Source organism: Quercus robur, chromosome 9 (genome assembly GCF_932294415.1).
Source record: "Quercus robur chromosome 9, dhQueRobu3.1, whole genome shotgun sequence".
NCBI classification, from domain to species: domain Eukaryota; kingdom Viridiplantae; phylum Streptophyta; class Magnoliopsida; order Fagales; family Fagaceae; genus Quercus; species Quercus robur.
The window spans coordinates 28,235,821-28,262,577 of record NC_065542.1 but is presented as its reverse complement, the minus strand read 5'-3'; the positions used below and the strand labels follow the sequence as shown (position 1 = coordinate 28,262,577).

Genomic DNA, 26,757 nt, shown 5'->3' with positions numbered 1-26,757 from the left:
ATGGAGATTCCAAGCATGAGTCCCTGTAAAAATCATGCAGCCTAACAATATGAAATTATGAAGTTCCTTTCAGCCTTGCAAATTCAAGGTGGTGAAAAGGCATTGGCCTAATTATGTTTGCATTAGAAGACAGTAGCCTATTATCCCATTAAGATCCAACGGGAATTTAAGGCTTATGTAGATATCATGCCCAGCAAACTCCCAAATGATCTGCCTCTGCAGGACAGCTTCGAATTTAAATGTTGGTAGGGTTAAAGCCCTATCAAACTTAAATGGACAGAGTCCCATGTAAAGGGAGAAAGGAAGGGCCACCTGCTAGGCCTGTCACCGCTAGCCTGACGGGTTTTTGTTTTGATAATTCGACAGTTGAGTGAGAAAGAATTTGAACACTAAATGTTGAGATGTCAATTGAGCTACAAGGCTCAAGGCTGAACTAACAAGTGCTACAAGGCTAAATAAGCCTCAATTAAAAAGTTAGTCTTACATGATGGGGAAAAAATTATTCCTTTATCGTTTGAATTATACAAGGCACATTTTCTTTTGGTCTGATGACATGTGCCATCTATGATCTATATCATTACAAGAATACAATAGCCGGGTAGGCTTATGGCCCAAAAATGAAAATGAAGAAGATGCTGCAAATGTACTGATCAAGATTACAACACAAGTGAGGGAGCATCTCGTACTTTGCTTGAATGTAATTCATCTCTTCAGCTTTTAGGACATAAATCCTGGCTTTGGCATTGTTCAAGAAAAACATTACAATTGTTCATTGTACGCGCATCAAGGAGACCATGATTCCACAGCTTGATCATGAATAATCTCCAACACCTGTCAAGCCATAAGTAAATACTTCAGATCTGATTTTTCCATCATAAATGTAATATTTCAACTTCTTACACGATAGTATAAAAGCAAAATCTGATTACAGTTAAAGCATCTAAATGACAGAAGCTGAAGGCTGGGGCACATATGAACATTCATAGAAAAACTTGTGGTATGAGGTAAACTTAGTAACAAACTAACTTGTCCCCTTTCTTATTTGGGGAAAAAGGGGAGAAGATTTAGAGTGAAGATGAAATTCGAGGGAGAGCCAAAAGCGCAGATGGATATAGGAAGATATGAGAGAGAGAAACAATTTCAAAGATCAGCCACATGTACTATTCATCCCTATTATACTAGAATGAATAGAGGTCTGTATAATAGTTTAATATACAAAAACAAACTCAGAAGATCTGAGAGAGAGATGTTGCCCTAGACTGTCTAGGGAAACATCCCTCTGATGTTATAATGTGGCCAATATGAGAGAGAGAACATTAAAGGATATATAAAGATATGAGAGAAAGAAACACCATCAAACATCCCAATTATACTATTCATCCTAAAAGAAAAAGAAAAAAAAAAAATATATATATATATATATATATATATTAAAGCAATTTCCATGGTAAATGCCTGATAAATCTAATTTTTGTCATGGGGTCTGCTTTCAATCTTATTTTGTTGGGTACATTTTACCCTCAAGTTGAAAATTGATGTGAAGATCTCTTCCAGCCATGGCATATTGATAGTCTTTTTTTTGTTTTTGGACTCGCAGGTACTTTGATGCTATCAAAACTCATTGAAGGATCAGAACATAGTCCAATACCAAAATGAAGTAACCTAGAAGATGAAGGGATGTTTCCCTAGACAGTCATCTACTCGTATACAGACCTCAGCATCATTTGCTTCAGTACATGATTCAGCCTTTCAACACCATCAAAGATCTTACTGCTTCTCTCTAACCAAATGGTACACAACACATAATGAGTAGCCTTTTAAATCTTCAAAAGTAACTAAAGCTTTGTGTTATAAGAAAATTCATCAAACATGTTGACTGCGCAAACTTGTGATTATATATATAAATATTAGTAGAGAGTAAGAGAGGAATTATAGAGAAGGTGAAATGGAAGACATAGAAAGGAGCAGAATTAGTGAGAAACAAGAAACTAGAGAGAACATTTGAGGAGGTTTAAGATATGGAAAGATATACAAGAAAGAAAAAATTACCAACAAAAGAGTAAGAGCAGGACAATCACTTGGTGAGAGTATGTAAAAATGCAAGAGAGGGAATGGGATGCAACGATAATCGAGTTGGAGAGGAGTGAGGCCATGAGGGTGAGAAGAGAGCAAACAAAAGCTCTTCTAAATAATCATATTTTAGTAATCTTTTCACTAATGATGTATGAGAATTGAGAAACAAGCCCCCTCATAGGCTTTATAGAACATGGGTAGCCAGAAGAGAATATTTGAACATCTGGATCTATTTGGTAACATATCAAGACCCAAATCCCCACTTAAAAATTATAGAAAATTTCATTCTCAAAAAAGAAAAAAGAAAAAAAATCTACAACGACATCTTTCCCTAACATATCTAAACCTTGTTTTGGTCTGTTTGATTACATCAAAAACCCTAGGTTCTATCACACATTTATCACAATCAAAGACAAAAACAATAACAACTAGGCCTTAAGTCCCAAATTTTTTGGGGTCAGCTATGGATCCTCATTAAGATTAGTCAAGGTCAGCCACATGTATTATTTTCCTCCATTCTATTCTATCCAAAGATCTCAATCAAAGACAAGCCCAACTTTTATTGAATAAGGTAATTTACTGCAAGTGCATATAATGTTCATTTGGCAACCAAATAATTGACATGATGACAAGAAACATGTGTTGTTGTCTGTGTCACAAAAGGCAAAAGCATATCAATTTGTTATGAGGCACAAAGAATTTGGAGGACCAATAATTTTATAAGCGAAATAACCTAACAAAAATTAACAAACCCAGATTAGAATTTCAGTCCCTATGCACTTATCAATTTCCATTTATGACCAAATAGATGGCTCCATTTGAAGATTTCCCCGGAATTTTTGAATTAGAAAGCGACAGTCTATGAATTGCCAAATTAGATACAGAAATAAACTTCTGAATTTGACTGTATTATAATGGTCCAACCAGAACATAATGCCAGGAGGGAAACAAAACCAAGATTATGAATCAAGAAAGTAATGAGAGAGAGAGAGAGAGAGAGAGAGAGAGAGAGTCAAGATTTGCCTCTAAGGCAGTTTCACATAGACTGTAATCCTACTGAAAACTAGGCAATTGCCCGTGAAGGGAAACCTGAGTTAGGAAGCATGGACATGGCTGGATAGAAGGCCCAAACATACTAAACCATACAAATTCTTCACAAGAGTCCCAACACTAGCAAACTTGCAGATTGTGATCAAACCACAAGCAGGAAAGTTGTAAGTGAAAGTTTGACCACAAAATGCAAAATCTGTAAATTTGGACGAAACCTAACGATATAATTTTAATCCAAACTTCAGGTTGTCAAATCTAGCAATTAAAAGTTCATGAACTAAATCGTGATAGGACCAAACCACTAAGGGATTAATTCAAAGTAGTTAATTCCATACTGTACTGGCTGATATGGCCAGAATTTCTAGTTCCAACCAACAATCTAATATACTTACCCCATCTAAGATGTACCGGTCAAAATTCTGAACTGTTTCAGCCAGTAAACTCAATTCCAGCCAAGACAACTTTTCTTCTACTTCTCAGTTCACACTCCTTTTTCTCTTAATTGTTATTCTTCTTCTTATCGACAAGTACTCAGTTCCTCAGTTCTTATGCTCTTCAGTTCTTTTTTACTTTTTCGATTTCGTCACCTATCAATCACATTAAGTCTTCTCTCTCTTTCCCCTGTCTTGCTTTAGGTCTTCCCTAAGTCTTATTTTTGTAGTTTTGTTCAAGAGGTCATGTCTTAGTCTTACACATGTCTTATGGTTTGTCTATTTTGTTCTTTATTTTTCTTTATCAAGTTTTTTTTTTTTTTTTTTTTTTTTTGCTCCAACAATCATGCCTTGTCTACACATGGGCATCCATTCTTCAACATGATTTTCTTTCTCATATTGGTTTATTTATTTTTCTGACATGATGGTGAAATATATATATATATATATATATTAATTATGGTAAACCCGAAATAGTACACTAGTATTCACCAATACCGAGATATTTTGTTTCTTAGATCAAACCGAAATGGTCTCCAGTACAGTATTGACAACGGTGGGTTAATTGCAATTCTCCTTTTTTCTTTTTCTTTTTTTGGGAAAGGGAGGTGGAGGGGGAGGAATGGAATTGAATGAAAAGGAAAATAAAAGAAAATTTTCCTTCCTTTCTATTCCATTCTCCTATAAACTCCCAAAAGAAGTGTTACTGGACACAGCTAATCTGTTTTGTAGATCCTTTTCTGCCTTGCTGCAAAGCATCTGAGGGGGGAAGGGGGGAGAAAAAGCAGCAGCAGCAAAGTACCATCACCATAAGATGAAAAACCTAGGTCTTAACTTTTAGATGTTCCCACCTCAAGTGAGTCCTAAGCATAGTCCCTCCCCCCTTCCCCCTTTGCCCCTCCTCCCTATATCTATCACAGGCAGCTGAGGCCCAGTACAAATAGGTTCTGTAATATGACTCCTATTAGTATTAGTAACCCTTGATTTACAATCTCAGTGAGTCAACACCAACATTATATATAACACTCACATAAAGTCCTTGATATAAAGTCCTTTTTCTTCCATACTCTCCTTGAATGGAGCTTAGTTTTACCTTCATGCACTTCTTTGTCCCTCCCTGTTCTTCTTGATCATTGTAATTTGGGTTACTAATTTCAGCCACTGTAGTACATTTCCAGTGTACTTGGGTTGGCTATTCTTTAATAAAAAGTTCTTACGTTATTTATTTAAAAAAACACTCACATTCTTGCACAAAAATTTATAACTCATTCTAACAGCTCACAAGATACCTGAAATCTTTTTATGAAAATTTTTCCTTTATCATAAAAGAGTGTATTGAGTAAACTAAAACTTAGGTTCAAATTTTATTGATCAAAAAGAAATTAAAGATTGAAGTTAATATATATGATGTATATACACACATAAATACATAGCATGTGTACAATTACACACACCCTCCACATATAAATCCTTGTCACATCTTGTTCCATATTTCCAAAAGCTTTGGACATGCCAGAGTTCTGACTACATTTTATATTTCAAAAGAAAAACATCTGCCAACTTCTCAATGTGAAAAAGGGCAAGTTCACCAGAAGTATGGAGCATAAAACTTAAAGGGATGAACTGCATTGTACATGACCACAGTTTAGAATCAAAGAACAGCTTACTTGATCAAGGCAGAGTTACGGACAAGGTCAGGTCCATGCAATCTTGAAAAGGCCTCACATGCCCAAGGAATATGACCATCTGCTAGCACCCTGACATTACCAAAGACATGATCATTCAAAGCAAAAACCTCAAATGAATAATGGTAATAGTGAGACAAACCGGAATAAGATCCCCTCCCATTGAATTCTTCTATTCCCTCCATGTGTTGCACATCCGGCTAAAAATGGGAGGGAACTGGAGGATTCAATTGGAGGTGGTCCTTTCCCAAACCATCATGCACTATGATCAAATGTGCAATGAAGAGGACTGCCACAAGATCACACAAAATCCAACAAGCACTCTAGTGATGCATATACCAGCTTTAAATTTCATCCTATTGCAAACAACTTATGGAACTTTTTCCATAAAAATGGTGTCTTGAAAATAGGTTGTAGTCATGATTCAGACATGCATGAGACACCAATATGAATCAGCGATTGCACACCAAACAAGGGGAATCCCAAAAGGAGCACCTTTTGGGCCAGCCAGAAAAGACACGATAGCCAAGGATGTTGCCATGGATAGCTAAATTTTAAAACATTACGCAAGGGGTTGGCTTACCATAGAAGCAGGCTAGCTCTGACTAGTACAATTAGTTTCAAAAAATCTTTTTTTTTTTTTTGGGTGGGGCATAAGCAAGCAAAAACTTTTTATGTTGTTAAATTTTACAAAATATCAAAACTGATCCTTTTTTTTTTTTCATTTTAGAAAGCCACAATTAGTGCGTGCTTTTTTCATAAAGAATTCAAATGAATTACTTCAGTGGTTTGACAATTTGCATAAAACTCAAATTGGTTCAAAGTTGAACTGCTCTTTTGTTTTCTTTTTAGAATTGATTCAAAACCAAAATGAACCAATGCTGTAGGCCAAACACCCCTGATATGGCACTAGTGACTTCATTCAGTTTGGCTGATTCAAACAACTAGAAAATATTACCCTTTTGGGAAATTTAGAGAGACATGGAATGTCTTCCCACAATGGGAGAAAATACCTAGTGAAGAAACAAAAATAAGAAATTCAAAGGAAAGTGGATAGAGTAGATTACCGTTGCTTCCTCACAAACGAGTTCCACATATGCATCATTAGCTTCTCATCCTTGGTCACATCAACAAAATCATCAAGCATCTGCAGCATGCTAGAGTGTATCAATGCAATCTAATCCTCTGAGCCACTAACAAGGAGAGATAAATGTTCTGTTATCTGAGATAACAGAACATCTGCCAGTAACAGATGGTCAAAGGTGCTTATTAAACTGAAGGAACCCATATTACCCAACCTGAGGCCCAACTATGTCCAGAAAACCGACCATCAACTCAAGGATAACTGGACCAAGCAATTCTTTTTATCTTTGTAATTTCCCTTAAAAGGAAGAACAGAACATCTGCCAGTAACAGATGGTCAAAGGTGCTTATTAAACTGAAGGAACCCATATTACCCAACCTGAGGCCCAACTATGTCCAGAAAACTGACCATCAACTCAAGGATAACTGGACCAAGCAATTCTTTTTATCTTTGTAATTTCCCTTAAAAGGAAGAACCACTAATTGGAAGCCATGTACAAACAGTATGCAACTTGTTACAATCACTAACAATTAACTTTTGAAAACCATTCCAGAACATATGGTTGAGACATCTGAAAAGTCACAGTCAATTTTCAGTTGGTTGGCATGCAAGCTGGTGGTACTTTTGATTTTATTTTTTTTAATATTTCATGTATAAGCCAAAAAACACTTTTAGGTACTGAGCCTCGAATTGACAATGTATATTTTTTTAAGTTTTATTTTAATTGTTTCTCATATTGTTTTCGTTTCTTTGATTTCACTCACTATCACTGATTTTGTGCATTGCAGGTCCTAGAATCAGATCAATTGTGCATTGCAGGTCCTAGAATCAGATCAATCAGGTCCTAAAATTATGAGCCCGGCCAATTGATACTTTTTGAAGGCTACCAAATGCCTCAACTAGCTATCAACTATTCTCTTACCCAAAATTTTAACCTTCATTGCCTCGGCCAGCCATTATCTATCTTGTTAGGTGCAGCTAGAGCTTTGTTGTTTAAACAAAAAAAACAATTGCGAATTTAAAAATAAAAATAAAAATAAATGTATTAGTCTTGAAATCATTAAGTGTACCCTTCGATCTTCAAAATCTGCAACGTCATCATCAACTTCATCCTCACTATCCCGTTCTGATAATACTTGCTCCAGTGCCATTGGCTTCAACCACAAGATAACATCTATTTTCAGATATTTTGATGAATATATTTGAGTAAAAGTATCAAAACAAAAATGAAATTAAATAATAAGATGTTAGTTAAATCACTACAGAAGCTGCAATGGCCTTGATAAAAATCATGCCAACAGCAGCAGGAAAGATATTAAATTCACCACCAAGTACCCCTCATTACTATAAAAACAAAATAGGTCATAAACTTTGTTCATAAACACATAATCTTAAAACAACTAAACAAATCCAAACTGAAACTGTAGGACTTGTCAATCTTGTATTCCCCTGAAGACATTCATTGCTTTCTTGATCTTCCCAAGAAATGTTAGCTTTGATTTTCATCTCCCATCTAATTATCAACCATAACAAATTAGTTGTCCTAACTAAGTATTATAATTTTTCATTATAGGGTTCCTCAATGATTCTCGCCCAACAATTGGAGGTATAATTCATTTTTCACCTTAAAACCAGAAACTATATTTACTATGGCTCATTTGGTAGGAGGGCTTAAAACCACACTTTTTCAAAATACAGCTTTTTAGAACTGCACTTTTTTCTAGGAACAATGTTTTCAAACGTCCCATAAAAAGCTGCACCAAACGAGCACATTTCTCCTCTCCATCCTCAGTATCAAAACATCCCATACCACCCCATCATTAATGACAAACCTAGAGACAGAGTATGCCCCCCTCACAACCTAGTAAATCCACCACTTCTTCCGTCCCCTATATAGTATATACCCCTTCTACAGGCACAGTTTTTGCTCTTGCTCAAATTCTCAAACCTGAAACTGTCTCAAAGCAAATAAGAACCAACTCTAGGTGTCAAACTGACCCAGGTCCACCCCACAGAAAATTAAGGTACCATCAACAAACAGATGCCAGATCATAATCACTTCCACACCACCCATGCCACCCACTTGAAAGCCTGACCGTACACCTCACTCTGTAGCTCTAGTAGCCATCCTTCTAAACTCCAGAAGGCCAGTACAAAAAGAAAAGGGGATAGTAAACCCCCCCATCTTACCTATAAAAAAAAATTCCATCTTAGTCCTCCAAAGACTGCTGACGAAACCCAAGGAACTCCATTTGACAAGAATAGAGATCCTGACCATATAAATGCAACAGTAGATCCAACTTCTTTTCACCCAAAGCCCAGGAATTTCAAAATGCACTTGAAAAATCCCCAACTAACATGCTTGTAAGTTAAAAGGCTTCTAAAATCCAGCTTGCATAAATTCTTGGAACACCTAATTATAATCTAAACCCAAGTTTTATCACCTGTCAGAATTAGACATCTTACACAGAACTATCTTCAGCACATTGACCAAGAACTTGGCCAATAGCTCATTGACAATACCCACTAAATGCATAGATTTTTAAGTCACTGACATATGAAGCTCGTAGTTTGAAAAGAATGAGTAATGAAGAACGCAGTCAAAAAAATTCCAAAAGAAGCACATTCATAGAAGCATGGACCCACACAATATTCTGTATGGGAATGCCTTACTCTACCCTCAAGCCATTTCTCTCAAGAATTACATTTGACTTCTCTAGGTGCACCTCCCTCTTCCATACTAAAAGCCCCCTGAAACAACTAACAATATTATTCCCAATCAGCCAATTATTAATCCCACTAAAAATAATACTAAAAACCCTCTATCCTTAAAATGATGTTACCATCTTTCATGGATTTAGCACCAAAAGCCAATGCTAGAATCATTTATCACTTTCAATCAATAACCTGTTAATGTACCCCATGTGCTTGAAAATTTCATGCCATTGCAGATCAGTACCTCTGCAGAGGCATTTAATTTCCTCATCTATTAAAATAACTCAAAACTCTAGTCCTTTACCATGAATTGAACTTAAAGTACATTACAATGTTTGGACATGCCATGGGCAGTGAATCTGTCTACTTTGCCTACCATGGCAAATTAGGATCTCTCCACCAGAATAAAATTTATTAAAAAAAAAAATTGTTGAATGCAGATACTAGAATGCTTCAAGAGATGAAACCCGAATCATAATAATGTACTAGTTTATTACAAGTGCTAAGAAAATAGAAGTTCAAAGATGTCTAACTGCCCAATAAAATAGTGAATTTGTCTGCCACACACTTCAACAAGATGACATGAAAATTCAAGTACCTATCAATTTGAACATAAGCTACTACAGCAGACGATTGCGAAACATAAAGGATATATCCAATAACTCTAAAAGCCTGGAAACAAATAAGATATTAGGAACAAAGATCATCATTCATATATGAAAATCACTTGACACCTGAGCTCTATGTGAGTGAAAGAACTGTCGCTTCCGCAAGAGGGCACAGCTGAAAAGATTAAAAAACAATAATTATAACATTTGAATTTGCCATGGAATCAAATATGTATTCATATTTTATAGCAGGCTAATTGATGAAAATTAGATTTATTAATAAAGTAATTTATATTAGATAGTCTGATTCAGACAATCCAAATCTTCTAGATGCTGTCAGTAATAAATAAGTGTTGGATTTGGTCATCTGATGTAGTCCAAAATCCAAGTCCCTATTGGTTATAGTTATTTTAAAATATCCTAGGAGGATTCTAGGGCTTGGAACTGAATTTTACCACGCTTACTTATTTCTTTCAAAGTTATTTTCTAGCATCCGAAGGTTTCTCCTTTTGAAGATAGATTGACTTGTTTGAGCAAATGGCAAGGCATGCAACTAAAGCAGTATGTTAACTTGGGAAATTCTAAGGTCCTGAAACTAGGCAAGTCAATGGGCCTCAGAGCAAGGTATGCCATTGCAAATGCCTTGGAGATAAAAGTTGTCTACCTCTGTATAATCTTTTTATACTTCTTGCAAATAAGAAGCTAACATGGTTTTTGGTAAATGACTGGCATTGCATTTTCAACAATTATACTTGCTTAAAGAGAGAACAAGGAAGGCAATAGAGACTACTGATGATTTGTCCAACTTGATATAAGTAGTCAGCCTAGCTCTTATCAGCTTCAGCTTCTCAGATTGACGATTCACTGACATGATATCAAGCACTAGTTTTCTGTGAGATCTTTCATTCAAATTTGTTATTTTTTGGTTTTATGTAATTTCTTTTGCTTTTTCCGATTGGACTCTGTACACAACTTGGCACGCTCTACCCCATTTTTATTAGGGGAGGAGTTCCTGTTTGTACTAAAGCTAATTGGTGATAAAATCATATGTTGTGCACAAGCAAGACCCGCATTATATGTTAATGGCTAGGAAGCACGGAGACCACATTTGGGCTGCTGTGTCTATGTCCGACATGTATTGGACACAGGATATGACAAGATATGGGCAGGGTGTATTTTTGTTTTTGAATTTGTTATAGTTTTATCCATTATTTCTCTTAAATTGATATGTGTTTAACAAAATATGAAAAATAAATGTTAATATACATATCCCCACCATATTGTGTCCTAATTTTTCAAAAATTTTCATATCGCCATGTCATACCTGTGTCCGTAATCTGTGCTTCCTAGGTTAATGGAAAGATAAATTATTACACAAAAAAATGAGGAGCTGTATGTATATTTTCTTCAGCCCTCTTACTACTCATACCTTATATAGAAAGTGATGGTTACAAAAGGACAAGTAATATTCTCAAAATGGACAGCTGGCTGGGACACCTCAAGACTAGGAAACTACCTAGAAACTTCTAACCCTTCTAGAAGAGTATAACCCACACATCACAAGGGTACAACCTATATTAGAATCTTTCTATTTTCTAACAATATGTAAATTTACAAGGCCCATAGGCTTGGATGGGGGCCCAGGAGGGCGTTAGAATGTTAAACCAGAACTACATTATTGGCCCACTTGTTATCAGCTTAAGCATTTAGCATTTATGGTTCCCACGCATATACTATTAATAAAGCCAAAACTCAAGTTGTTGTCCCACCTCCCCCCCACCCACAAAACCCCAAAGAAAAAAAGATTTCTCATTTAGCATTACTAGTAAATAGCAATTTCTATCTAAAAAATTTGGCAAATCATCACCCAATTTTTCTATATTAATTTGACCACCTTCTACGTTATAGCTTAAGTCCTCAAAATGATAAGTCTTATATAAAATGGACATGAAATGTTTGTTATAAATAATAAAATTTTATTGAAGAAATTGGACATATAATATTGTAAGTGACATCAGAGTGCTTAGAATAATACATTGCCTAAACCTTTTTGCTAATGAATGTGTCGATAGTCTAATCAAAAAGTAAGACGTTGGCTATTCTGCAATTTGGATATTGAAAAAGGCCTATTATCATGTGAATTGGGAGGCCCTTCTATACTTGTTGGGGAGGATGGGTTTTGGTGATAGATGGTGACAGTGGATACATACCTGTATTTTTTCCACAGTACAATTCTTGGTTTTGATTAATGAATCTCCAACTGGGTTTTTTAAAAGTAACTCAAGGGATTCAAGGCAAAGGCACCCATTATCCCCCATGCTCTTCCTTTTGATGATGGAGGCATTTGGGAGGATGATTTAGAGAATGGAGGGGCTGGCTTCATTAGAGGTTTTAGGGACAATGGTGTAGGGTTGATGGGTTATGCAATTCCCACTTGTTTGCAGAAGACACTATACTGTTTTGTGATGCTGCTGAGCAGATCCTTAACATCGGGATGTTATTGATTTGCTTTGAAGTGGTACTGGTTTAAGGGTTAATGTGAGCAAGATTGAGATGGTCCCAGTTGGGGTGGTTCATAATGTTTATGCCCCCGGGATTGTAAAGTGGGGGGGCTGCCTATGTCTTATCTTGGGATGCCCCCAGGGCCTCTTACAAGTCGACTTCTATTTGGAATCCTATATTGGAGAAGTTTGAAGAAAGGTTGGCAGGGTGGAAGAAAATTTACCTCTCCAAAGGTGGTTGGCTGACTTTGCTTAGGAGCACACTTTTGAGCCTCCCATCTTATTATTTATCTTTGTTCACTATACTCACTAGTGTGGCTAACAGGATTGAAAAGATACAGAGGGATTTCTTGTGGTATGGTATGGGGGATGAGTTCAAGATTCATTTCGTGGGTTGGGATAAGGTGTGTGCTCCTATTGCTAATGGTGGATTAGGAATTAGAAAGCTTACTTCTTTTAACAAAGTATTATTGGGGAAATGGTTGTGGCGGTTTGGGGTTGAGGAGAATAGGTTGTGGAAGCATGTGGTAGCCTTGAAATTTGGGGAAGAAAAGGGAGGTGGGGGTTGGGAATTGGAGTTCAATGTTGGGTAGTGGTTCTCATGGTTGCAGTCAATGGAGGAGAATAAGGATGGGTTGGGAGGGGTTCAATCAGTTTATTCGGTTTGAGGTGGGAGTAGGGATTTGAATCCAGTTTTGGCATGATCGTTGGTGTGGTGACCAAACTCTCAAAGTGGCTTTTCCAGTCTTGTTTGATAATGCTTCTGATAAGGAAGCTTCAGTGGAGACTTTGTTGGGAAGGCAGAATATGGATCCTTAACTATTTCATACATACATACATACATACATGCATACATATATATATTTAACTAGAACCCATGTGCCCAAGAAACAATATGGATCTTTAACTATTTCGCCACTGCCAACCATGTAGGACCTACTGCAGATCTTGATTGTTGCCTGATACTTTTGAATTCATCAAAGCTCTATCGAAATGAACCTACCACATCCATAGGGAATTCAAGACCCTTCGAAAAAATTGACAACATGCTAGAGAGAGATGACTGGAAAACATACTTTCTAGGATCAGAACGTTCAATAGATAATTTTCTTGTCTTTGCAAAAGCTAGCATGGTAGAGGGTGCAAGATTGCTCCCTGATATTGATTGAACACAATCGGGATCAGCATATGATTGTGGTGTAGCACTTGAAACCCCTGCAACATCAAAAGCAGAATGAAACCAATTATAAACACTCTGCAGCACCAACACTAGCATTCTGCAAATCATTCCCATCTGAGAAATGAGCCTTATCACCTTTGCTAGAATGAGCATCTGAAACAAAATGTTCATTGTCCATTATTAAAATCAGTAGGAGTATGTGCAAAAAAAGGGATACTACTTGAAACAAATAATCCACTGCAAGATTCCTTCTCAGGATCAACATATCTAAATTAACAGTGAAATTCATTTAATAAATCCGCTCTCTCATAGACTTAACTAAAAATATGATTTCCTATAAACATGAAAAAATTAGTTTGCCCCACCTTTTCTAAAAATGTCACTCAACAAGTGTTACACAAGGATAGATAATTTATCAGCAATTCAGTCCTACTTTTATATTATTTTGGTAACAAAGAATGATAGGGCAACTGAAAAGGTCATTTCACAATTTGCCAGTCAACTCCAGGAAGTCATTCACAAAAATGCAATTTGCACACAGCAGATTACATTTTAGCAGAAAATATTTGTCCCTCCCACCCCTAGGCAGCAATGTTGGGATGAAAATCAGGAAGCTCATCAGTGGAGTTTCATTGGTTATAGGCACTCAGGGTTTGAGCACTTTGATCATCGAGAATGTACCTATGAGAGGGTAGAATGTGAATGGATTGAAAGTGCAAATAGCAGATTTCTCTCCCATTGAGAGGGTAGAATGTGACTAAATTGAAACTTATTTGTAAGATTTATTCATTCAATGAAAGCTTGTAATTTTATTATTTTAGTCAACCACAATTTCTTGGATAAATACTAATTTGAGTTGAGCGAGCACTCATTATTATTATTATTTTTTTTTTTAAAGTATTTTCCATATTATGGAAATTGATCAAAAGGCCACCTTACAACTACTATTTTGAATAGTTATTACATAACTGAGTATGAGATCTATTCTGGGTTAACCATGTCCATATATTCAGGGCATGGGCGCGTGTGTCTGTGTTGGGGCTCTAAAGAGGCTGCCAAACTCTCACTGGAACTTCACACTCAGGTCACACGCTTTATCATAGAGGGTCAGTGATTCATTGTAGACAAGTCATGCACTAGCATTACGGCAAGTTCATACACCAACACTACATTCATTGTTAGCTTTCTCCAGCACAATGTTTCTTTTCCTTTTTTTTTTTCACCCATTGTTAGGCATTACTTGTTTGTCTGGAAAGCAGGTTTGTAATATTTTTCCAGACCCAAGGAATAGATGCTTTGAATCCTGTGATATCTGCCATCCTCTAGAGATTGTGAAAGAAATAAATGAAACAACTTTTTGAAAGGTGGATAGCAGGAAAATCCATCTCTCCAGCTGGGGCCTCCGTAACAGCACTCTATAGGTTGACCCAGGAGTATGCGGGTTCCCCTCGCCCCCCCCCCCCCAAAGCAGCTAATTTAAGTATGTTGAAATAATTCAGAGTATTTAGTTTTAGCTAAAACAGTGATTCCATTCATCTCGTTTTGATTCCTTGGCATCTCCTTTCCAATAAACAAGGAGTTGAGGGTAAGGATGTGGGTTCAATCCCTTATGAATGAATGAGTTGTGTTTGCCTATCAAAAAATTACAGTGATTCCATTCATCTTGTTTTGATTCCATAGCATCTCCTTTCCAATAAACAAGGGGTGGAGGGTAAGGATATGGGTTCAATCCCTTATGAATGAATGAGTTGTGTTTTCATATCAAAATTTTTTTTTAATAGAGTAAATTACGCTATGTATAAACCTATTCATAAAAAGTTTATAAGAAAATTCATAGATTAGCTCAATTTGTTGATATAGATACAAGAAAAGAACGCATACCGTCAGCCTTGTCTTGAAGTTCACAGACTCCTGATGGCAATTCTGACTCTAAGACAAGCGGATGTACATGCTTTGCATTTTGAACCAGGTTCTTAGGTCTTCTGCGTCTAAGTGGCTTTGAGCTGTATAGAAATGAGCCTCCACACTTATTTTGAGGCATTGATATATATTAACGTAAATGGCACACAACAAAGGAAATTTATTGGCGCATACAATGGAAAAAGAGTAAATGACTTACCAAAAGGAGAACGTTTGTTGCTTAGGATCAACACCATCCGCAACAGCCTGAAGAGAAACAAATTTGGATATAAATTCTGCACAGTAATAACTATGAAGGATTTCATATTTTACGTGTACATGCTAAAATTTCATAGATTTTCTCAACTCTTGCAAGAATAATTATATGGAAGATTCTTAATATCATGTACTCTATGATTGAGCCAAGTTATTGTCCTCTCCTTTTCTCTTTGTATTTCGTTTTTTGTTTTTCTTTCCTGTAATAAAAGTTGTCTTACGCACTGTTGTCGTTTTTTGTTTCTCTTTGTATTTCTCTCCTTTTTTTCTTTACCTCTTATTTTTCATATTTTTTTCTTTTGCCATGTGGTGCATGATAAGTACATCAAAATTATTAATTTTTCTCTAATAACTTGTTTGGATGGAGGGGGAATAGAGTGGAGTAGAGTAGAGAGAGGGAAAGTAAGTTAAATTACCTTATTTGGATGTTTTTTAAGGGAGGAGGGGGAAAGATCTGGAGGGATTCTAACTACTTTTAACCTCTCATTTTTAATTCCCCCAAATTGAAGAGATTTGGAGGAAGAGTAGAGTATAGAAATGTTTGACCAAATGAATTACCAAATTTACCCTTACCATATTAACAACATTACAAACTATGAAAAGGCTAATTATTCCCCTTCCCCTTACTTAATTTTAAAAACATCTAAATAAGGTGGAAGATAACCATTCCCCTCTACTCGACCTATGAAGCACAGACATGACTGGGAGGGTGCCACACTAGAGTCCGACACGGGGTGCGGCGTCCAACGCAACTACCCACGCATTGGTGCTGCGTCTGAGCTTTTTTTTTTTTTTTTTTTCATGGATTCGCACCGACTCGGCTCAATTCGCACCGAACCGGTCGATTCGGCCAGAATCGGGCCATATCAGCCGAATCAAGTCATATCGTCCAGTGACCAAAACGGCCGAAATCGGCCTTGAATCATGCCGGAATAGCCAGAATAGCCGAAATCGGCTTTGAATGAGGCCCAAACATCCTAAATCTATCCTTCCTCAATTTTATTCTGAATATTTGTTGCTTTTTTTGTGTTTTCTTTTTTGTTTTGTGTTTTGTTTTGTATTTCTTGCCTTCTTCTTTCTTTGTTTTGTGAATCAAGGCATGGTAATGTATTTTTTAAAAACATTTTAATACTAAAAATATATAAAAAATATAAATAAAAATATTTTTAATAATTTTTTAATTGCCGCACCCTGCTACACCCGCACCTTACTTTTTCAAAAATTACCGAGTCCCGCACCCGCACCTGAATCCAAAAACACACATGTGCTTCATAGTACTCTACTCTCCTCTCCGCTACTCTCCTCCCCTCTACTCCCCCTCTCCTCTCCTCTCCTCTCCCCTCCCTCCAAACTTCCAAACATAGCATAAATGAAACTCTGTAGTCAAAGTTTCAGCAAGTTTAAAAATATTACTACAATTAAAATTCTAGAACCAAAAGTTTTTAGAAATTTAAATTAAGTTTCATTATTTATTATAAATTATTCAAATCATTTACTGTATTATTTTTTGTTTTAATAATAAAAGTTGTCTTCCACGTTATACTTGCACTACATGGATCAATCTAAGAAATTCATTTCGTATGAGCTACTTTTGTCATGTGGTACACCGACATAGTTCACTCCAAACTTTATTACAAAAAAAGATTTCAAGAAATCTTAAATATTTCTTCAATTAAAACTCAACTACCAAAAGTTTCAAAAAAATTAAAATGTTTCATTATTTATTTTGTACTATAATAACAGATTATTATAAAAATATGTTCCACAAGTCAAATCACATGACAAATCGTAATCAGAAATTGAAACTTGAGTTCTAGGAACACAGGCTCAACAAAATTAACCAATTACAATTTTTCAACCAAAATGAAGTATCAATCCAATACAACTTTTCCATTTTAGCACAATGTAACTTCTTATGCTAACAAAACAGATATTAAAGCCTCTCCCATTTTCTCATGCTTCAAGCATAACTGAAGCAGCATGTTCAATATCATTTGATTGTAATCATGTGTTAAGTACTGACCACACATCTAATATAGTTCACAAGTATGCAATGTTCACAATGCCATTTTCTCTTGCATATCTTATTTGCAGAGAAACACTTTTATTAAGTCATTATTCTTTTTTTTTAATGGTATGTTATATGTGCACCCAATGGGTTCTGAAACCATGACCTTGCCTCCGTCCATTCATAAGGGAGAAGGAAATGCCTTTTTCAGAAATTCCACAATCTGCTGTTGTCTACAACACCGAACTACTAGAAGAACAAGATTTAAAATAATAAAATAAAAAGTACAGGACCAGTGAAAACCCAATTCAAGCTTTGGATCAATTATTCAACCAACAGTTCAACTAATGTACACAAACAAAGAACTTCACCTAAAGTACTACATGGGCAATCTTGACTGAATCCACATCATATGGGTTTATCATATATCACACATGAGCAAGAAATAGCCAAACAGAGGGATGAATCAAAACTGGGTTTCAATTCAACACACATGCATATAAATTATATATAACATATATATTATACACGCCTGCGGATACATATATACATACATATACAACCCAATAATGCAAGACTGTAAAAAATTTACTAAGGAGAATGAAGGATCAAACCCAAAGTAATTTTCAGGGTGAAATTGTTCTCACCTCAGATCTCCAGGTATCAGTTTTCACAGACACATTTACAGCCTGATACTCTTCAGTCACCTATATAATACACCCATGCTTTAGTAGTTATGCTTCACCAAAGCTTAATATCAGAATCACACAAGATTTTTGAAGATTACCAACCCAAAACTCAAAGTTGAAGAGATCATGTGATGAAGACAAGTGATATCTTAGACCCTATAGAAAAAGGTTAAAAATTTATAAGCATCATTGTGAAAACATACTCTGTTCATTTCATATGACAAGAACTATAAATATAAAGGAAAATAAGTCAGAAAAAAGTTTCACCTTAAAGCTAGCACATTTTACCAAGCAGAATGGGCAAGAAAAGTCCTCGGTAACTGCAAGACAGAATTAACCAGGTTATAGCTCACAAATAATACCATGTGTTAAAGACAGGAAAAAAATAAACAGACATGTAAAAAAATATTAGGAAATTTTTTTTGGGGTGGGGAGGGGGGGCGGAGGGGGTGGTTTCCCAGAGAACCAGTCATCATTAATCATAAGCTCCTACATCTATTATTTTTGTTTGGGAGAGCTTATTTCCATTACTTATTGGGCTTTTAGGAAGAAAAAAAAGCTAGGAAAGGAACAGCTGCAGCTAGAAAAAGTACAGCTCTAACAAATTGTACATTACCCAGATAAACTGAAATAACTAAAAATAAGTTCCTGTAAATGTACCTCATATCCGACAAGTAAATGAAAGCGTAAAATAAAACTGCTTCTCTCTTTTATGAAGCTCAAACAAGTAAACTTCGCCCAAAACCAAAATATGATAATGAAGTCAAAAAGAATTACTGAAAACATATGCTAACCCCACAAATAAATAAGAAGGAGGACCATACATATAAAGCTGACAGCAATCAAGGGAATCATAGAATTCAGGGGTGTTTTTGAAGCACCAAGAGTACCTTGATTTATGATTTACCTTCATGTTTTCTGCAAAGCCATGAACTCCCCCCCACCCACACACAAAGAAAAAAATTATTTTTTCTCCGATGATATGCCCACACCACTTTGGAAAACGATAGACAGATCTCTATATTCTATTTATGCTAGCCGCATCAAACAAGCACACACCAACTTCTCATAAACGGAGGAAATGGTGCAAATATATCCAATAAGTTGCACATGATAGCCTTGGAAGCTACCCAGATTTTTTAGAGACATCATAGCTCTAAATAATATAAAATTTTGTTTACAAATCACAAACATTTATACACTTATGTGCATATTCATGGATACATATGTGCCTATGCATGTGTTTGTATGCGTTTGCATATTAAGTTTAGCAAGAAACTCAGCCTTTTGATATCTTAGAGTTCCTTGCAGCGCAGAAGTATGAGGAGAATTTAGTTCTTCTAACTAAAACCTTAGGCAAACTAAAGTAAACTTGTCCTAAAAGTGTAAATTGTTAGGAAATGGTGAATTTAATCGTTAAACTATTATTCTAACACCCCCTCACATGCGGGTCTACACTCCCCCTTAATAAGTGGGCCCAAACACATGGAATTTTTAACAAAAGGAGGTAGAGTAGAAAGAAGTTTTGACCTCAAGACTACTTGCTCTGATACCATGATAAACTACCACTTGTCCCAAAACTTAAAACTGTTACAAGATGGTGAATTTAATCATTTAACCAATTTTTTTTATAAGTGAATTTAATCATTTAACCATTATTCTAACAACTTCGATTTGTTGACTAATGGAACCATAAGTTCATAGAAATTAAAAAAAATAAAAAAAAAATTTTAAAAATTTATAGGTAAGAAATAAATTTAAAAGAACCATATAAAATACCAGACTGCATTACAATTTAGATCATACAAGTTAGTGTAAGCTTGAAAACAAAAAATTCCTGCTTCCTAACATGGTAGCAAAGCCTGAAAAGGAACCCCCACTTAAATCTATATACATTTTATGTCTGCTTGAGAGGGACGTGTAAGTATATGCTTAGCTTGATTTACATTGCTAGCCCACTTCTTGATAGCCCAAAATTTTTAAGAAATTGGAAAACCAGCAATACAAATAGCTTTCATAGACAATAGTTTATACATCACATGTTTATTAATAAACATAAGATTCCCAAAAAATATATAAATTGATAACATTTCAAATTTTGGAGGACTGGCATCAAATTAATCTTAATTTTCCACATAGTATGACTCACATTATGATTCACATATGATGGCAATACTTGAGTTAATGCAATGGTGCTACATCTATCGAGAAATATTATCCACCCTCTGGTGCCAGTCTACCAATTCCATGCAAAGATTTTCATAAAACAGTACAATCCCTCCTTTACATCCATCTCCTCATCTATCAACATCCATCCACTTCCATCCCCCCATTATATTGTTCAAAAACCCATGTGCATTTGCCAACCAATAGAAAAAGTTGGTATATTAATACTCTAGATTGTCGTCAAGCTTATTTCCTCCAAAATTGAAAGTCTCAATTTCTGCCTTGGGAGACTCCATTTCCTCTCTCCTTTTCACTCAAACCGTTTTCCTCCTCCTTCAATCCAGCATAGATAATTCTGCCAACATTATAATTTTCTGAACTCCAACATCATCAAACATCAAAGCTTGAAGCTTCCTCACAAGTACAAAACTAGCTTATCCTTCCACATTGTAATTATTCCACCACTTATTTACTTTATCAGTGAAGCCCAATTCCTTTGACCACATGTTCTTGAATCTAAACAGACTTTTGCCCCTTCTCATGCCACCACAATCTAGCAAAAGAGTTAAGTATTGGACAGGGGTCAAGGCACCAAACATTGTAATTTTTCTTCCCATGACATTGAAACCAAGAACCTATCAAATCTAGAAAGAAAGGCATGCCATGATTACTACTCCAAGTAAAAGAGCCTCCATCAAGTGAATATCTAATAGTTCGTGCTCGTTAGAGAAATCTGGGTAGTTATACATAGCAAAAGAGAAATTTTGACAGCCCCTCCTTTCATTAGGGAACTGTAAAAAATTAAAGCCAGCCCCAAGCACCAGGCCACTTCCCATCTCCTCTAGCTCTTATCTTTTTATTTCTATCCTTCATGATTTTATGAATTTCAGCATGTTGTTAAAGCAATAATAAATAATCAATGCCTCAACAAAGGTTCAGGAAGATGAAGAGAAAAGCCAATAAGCACTAACTCAAATAGCACCTTATTCCATTAAAAGGATGAGGCGAAGGGTGAAGTCATGGATTCAAGCATCACTAGGGGTGTGTCCATGTGTGTGTGTAGGTTCATGTATTAAAAGGAAGAGTTGAAGAGTGGGGAAAAAGAAAAGAAAACATAAGAAAAGGGGACAAAAACCAAATACTTATATAGATTAACCAAAATGAAAAAGAAAAAATAAATCTATATCACCTTCTGTCCTCTGCAGCTTATTGTTGTAGTACCGATAATTAAAAATGACATTTCCTGCCCTTAACCTGGATAACACAAGCAGCCAAATTTTTTTATTCATAGTTGTGGGAAAATAAAGAATATATTGGTCCAATGTTGAATACGGTAACCAATAAGCATGCCAAATGCACAAATTCTAATTTTCACAATGAACAGCAATACACAAAGTTGGCATAGGTGTAAAATATTAAATTTAGTAACACTCAATTTGTACAAACAACCTAAACTTAAGAGTCACTAGAAAGGGACTTGAAGGAGGTAAGATTCATGCACATGCTAAGCACAAGACTACCACTCCTCCCACACTACAGCCATCCAATAAAGACAGACATGTGGGAAACTTGACAGTTACTACAAGAATGGTTAAGAAATTAGCAAAGATTGAATTATTTAAAATTACCCTTAATTAATTAACGTCTAAAATTTGGATGATTTGTTGCACTATGCACCCACCCACATCGACAGTGTGTTCTTTAATTCTCAATATGATAGTTCAAATAGACATTAACCATATCACATAAAGTCACTAACAATAGCAGCTACTCCAATATAGTACATATGGGAATTCCATGTATCAATTAAACTGATAAATAGGAGGAGAAGAAAAAAGGAAAAAGTCCCCCCAAGATAGAGATCTTACACACATCATCTAACATGTATCATACCTATCCCCAAAAAAAAAAAAAAAAGTATCACACACACACACATATAGTCAGGATCAAGTTACACCTTTGATTTTTACCAATTGAGCTATGGATTGATCCACTTGAGGCTTAATTTTTTACAATTTACCCTAAACATGTCACAGCATTCTTGAATCAATGTTTGTTTATGTTAATGGCACAGACAAAAATTATGTGTGCTATATGAATTCCAAGTAGTAAAATTAGGCAAGAGGGAGAGAGGAGTTATTTTTCAAAATACTGAAATAAGGATTTCTAAATTTTTGGCTTGTGAACAGCCATACCATGCAAATTTGGATAAAATACTGGTCAATTAATCTAGGAGACTATTAAGTTTTAAAATAATCTTAAAAGGAAATATATATGAGAATGATTACAGGGGCCATAATGACATAATTGTGTGTTTGTTTTAGAGGGGGGGGGGGGGGGGGGGGGGGGGTTGTTGCTCCCAGCAAGACTGTTAGGACCTTGTCGATTTTTTGCATAAGATAGCAACTTTTTTCTGGTGAGTTGGTGAGAATAAAATTATGAGTCTTTATCACAATTTTAACACATTCAATGTATAGAGATCCCCCATCTAAGAGATAAGAAAGTAAAAAATATGCATTAAATGACTCCATTTGAAAAATAATTAATAATATTTGGCTCATAAATTCAACAAAACTCTCCATTAAAATATAAGAAAAGATAGAAAACTACGTGCTCAACAAAATTCTCCATTATGCTTTGTTAATTCATTTGAATGATATGCGTCTACATACTATCCCACTTTTGTATGTGAACATAGGAAAAATTGTATTAGCCTTGATAGGGCAACACTCACCATAGATTTTCTAAAATACACAAGTGCTGCATATTTAAATAATTATCAATATATGTGTCTATGTGTCTGTCTGTCTGAATCTGTTTGCATATATAAATAAGAGAGGAAGGAAGATTACCGAATAATATGAGACAACGATGAAGAAGGAATGTCACCACATATGTATGAATTATAAGGAGATTTCTCCTTGGCTCCCATCTCTTCTGCAGAAATGGTTACTTGGACCTGCTGCAATGTAGTCTTTGGAAACCCAAACAATAAAGAACGTAACAGATATTATCAATAACAGTGATCTAGCACACTAATGTGAAAGCACAAAAATAAATAAAATATAAACAAAGAAAGAAAGATATACAGAGGGGGGGGGGGGGGGGAATATACTCATTTGCTAGGAAGCACTTGCACAGATACAAACATGGGTATGAGTGCAATTTTTGAAAAAGTAAAACAGGTACAGCAGGGATACGTATATTAATTAATTATTAAATATATTTTTATATATGGTTAAGCATTTATTTTCCATATAATATTAAACATATATCAATTTAAGAAAAATAATGAATATTTTATTTCTATATATATTATTAATCATTTTTTTTTATCAAATTAGGAGTAATAATGGATAATAAAGAAAATTCATTACTATTAAAGGATATTCAAAAATTAGAATACAATCAAGGATAAAGATATTTATTAATTTTAAAATGAAATATTATTATTCAGAGCATGAATGTTCTCTTTGTTTTGTAAAATGGTATTTGATTCCTCTTGTTCTTGTGTCCCAATTGTGTCCTGCTTTTTTTTTTTTTTAATTTTTTAAAACAACACTACTGGAACACCCACGCAGAAGTATCCGAAGAGTATCAAGTGTTTGACGCATGTCCAACATGGGTACGGCACCCCAAATGAAGTATCCATGCTTCCTAAATCATTTGTCTCCAATGAACAAGTAAACACTGAGGGCAGAAATTACCACTGTTTCAGGATTAGAGGGAAGTTGAACCGAGATGCATTTGTCCTCATTCAAACAGCTCAACTGAGTAAAAGTGGAAGTAAACTTGTTAGACAATGAGAATAGCATAAGGCATAGCTAGGCAAATAATCAATACATCTAATAATACAATACCTTCGAGAAACAAGAATTCATGTTTACAGTTGTCATAATTTCAGCCCTCTGCCCCAAACTAAAGTTTTGAGAATTCTCCCATGACATATAAAGTGATTCCAATGGAATCTTGCCCCAAAAGCAGTATCCCCCACCAGTTGCTGTCAAGTAAAAATGAAACCAGGTCATCAAAAAAGAAAATCTTATGCCCAAGAAAAACTAATATTGGTTCTTACTCTATGTATCTTGGGGTGGAAAATGCACTTTCAATTGATCCAGATGCTACAATACGGTATATAAAGTTGGAACCCAATATTTCAAAAGTATGTTCATCAACCAATCTTTCTTTTTATTGGTAACACACACCCAATGAGTCTTGAACCCTCCACCTTATTCTTACAAGGAAATGAGAAGGTGCCATTTGAGCTATAGCTCATTGGCATTCTTTGTCCAATTTATTAATTTTTTCTAAGTTGTTTCTTTCCTTCCAAATAACTATATCACTGTAGAGTACTTTAAATGTTATATATAACAAAAGCTTTTACCTTCTGGGTGATCCTAGGTTAAATATATAAGTTTGTCTCTAAAATTGTCCTACAAAACTTGCACACATTTTGCATGATCAAAAATAGCAAATCAAAATTACAAAAATCTATAAGACTTTTCAGAGAAGTTATTAAAAAAGAGAGCCAATGACTCATAAACTGTGAAGCAATAGAAACAGCTAAGCTAGAACATGCACCCAATGGTTTTATTCACAACTGAGTTAAGCAACAAAAGCGTATCTTACATGGTAAAAGATTGGGATCCAAAGAACCCTTCGACAAATTAGTTCCCAAAGGGATTTCAACTCCAACTGCAAGAAAATAAAAACGCCACCGATTTCGCAATGAGGATCAAACTTTTAAAATTGCTCCATATTGTTTAAATGAAACAAATTTTAATAAAATCAATACCCCAGCTGACAAGCAAGATGGCAAGTGAGCCGGATTTGGCCTCCGGCGCTAGCTTATTAATCTCGGGAAGTATAAAATGAGCTTGAATTTGAGTACTCCCCTCAACTCCAGCAGAACTATCCAATACGCATCCTCGACTAAATCGGTATATGGCCAAATACTTTGTTGTGTAGTCAAAAGATGATGTTAATAAAAACAAACGCACAAAAATTGAACAATTTAGAAGGTAAAACAAACTACAAATTAATGTCAATAAAAACTAGTAGAGTTAATTGATCAATTATTTAGCTTAGTCCAAAATATACTGTCAATCCCTAAACTTTAGCTCGTGATCAATTTTAGTCCCTGAAATTTAAAGTGATTACTTTTAGTCCCTAAAAACCTTAAATTGTACGATTTCAGTCCCTAACAAACTCAAAGTGATCGTTTTTATTCTCCAATGAGTGATGATGTATCAGTTTAACTAAAAACGATCACTTTAAACTTCAAGGACTAAAATTGCTTGTGAGCTCAACTTTAAGCACCAATAATACTAAGCATTAGCTAAGAAAAGTGATCGTTTTTATTCCCCAACGTGTCTAATGGAGTGATGACATGTCAATTTAGCTAGAAACGATCATTTTAAACTTCAAGGACTAAAATTGCTCATGAGCTCAACTTTAAGCATCAACAATATTAAGCATTAGCTAAGAAAAAAAAAAGCTCATTGTATATTTGCATTGTTACCTCAACATTAGAAACTAATCTGGCCAAAAAAATGCAAATAGGAGACAGATTCTGACTCTTTAAAACTTCATTCACGGTCGCCGATAGCGAAATCGTCATTTGTATTCTACATAATCAACCAACACAAAAAATAAATATATAAATAAATAAAAATAAAAATAAAAACCAAGCAAGTAAGCTTAAGTACCAGAATTCAAAAAGGAAATGAAAATTTCGAGAACTGGAAAAAGGATTTACCTCCTTTTGTGTTTCGCCTGTATTTTGTAACGCAAACATCTCTGCAGAAACGAAGGCTAAACAAAAAACAAAAACAAAAAAAGTGTTATGAGTTAGAGAATTGGAGAGAGAAAAGAAAAGAGAGAGAGAATTAGAGAAGCATTTACGTTTCGTATAGCGCGGCGTTGAAGAATGTTGTAGAGCTCAACGGGTTTGCAGTAAATTGAGAGGCTTTCTTCGGCTTCCATTTCTTCTTCGGCAGATAAACGCACACGAGAATCTTGGCGGCACATATCTTCTGATAAATTAATTAATTAATAGATGCAATTGCAAAACAAGAATTTAATTAGAATTAGAATTGGTGTTTATATATATATATATATATATATATATATATGAAAAAAAAAGAGGTAATTAAGTCCCCAACTACCGAGACGGAAATAATAAAAAAGAGGAATTAAGAAAGAGAAGAAGAAGAAGAAGAGAGGCATACATTTAAGAAAAGCTGTGGAGAGGAAAAATAAGGAATGAATTGTTCCGCCAAGATCGTTTTCTTCACGCCATGCCTCTCTTTTTAAAATCTTGTTCTTATCAAAGGCTACAACAACAAAATGATACCTGAATCTGATGTGTAATTAAACCTATAAACCTTTTT

At 35.2% G+C, this 26,757-nt stretch overlaps 1 protein-coding gene across 3 annotated transcripts; it reads right to left on the bottom strand.

Annotated features, from left to right (window-relative positions):
• Positions 1-396: 396 nt before the first annotated feature.
• On the bottom strand, positions 397-26,757 carry LOC126700326 (polycomb group protein EMBRYONIC FLOWER 2). Of its 3 annotated transcripts, none has more exons than XM_050398419.1 (22): positions 26,596-26,757; positions 26,270-26,400; positions 26,124-26,179; positions 25,887-25,992; positions 25,161-25,320; positions 24,995-25,060; positions 24,226-24,365; positions 24,073-24,135; positions 23,218-23,339; positions 21,555-21,619; positions 18,467-18,519; positions 18,302-18,355; positions 18,158-18,217; positions 15,447-15,493; positions 15,209-15,330; positions 13,463-13,480; positions 13,224-13,362; positions 9,773-9,821; positions 7,394-7,477; positions 6,307-6,386; positions 5,222-5,311; positions 397-831 (listed from the first exon to the last, which is right to left on the bottom strand). In XM_050398419.1, exons 2-22 carry the CDS (start codon positions 26,393-26,395, stop codon positions 711-713), a joined length of 1,821 nt encoding a protein of 606 aa, XP_050254376.1. In that variant the 5' UTR covers positions 26,396-26,400; positions 26,596-26,757; the 3' UTR covers positions 397-710. The 3 variants fall into 3 exon arrangements, with proteins under 3 accessions (XP_050254376.1, XP_050254377.1, XP_050254378.1); XM_050398420.1 differs by having other exon boundaries at positions 26,270-26,397; positions 26,596-26,756; XM_050398421.1 differs by lacking the exon at positions 13,463-13,480.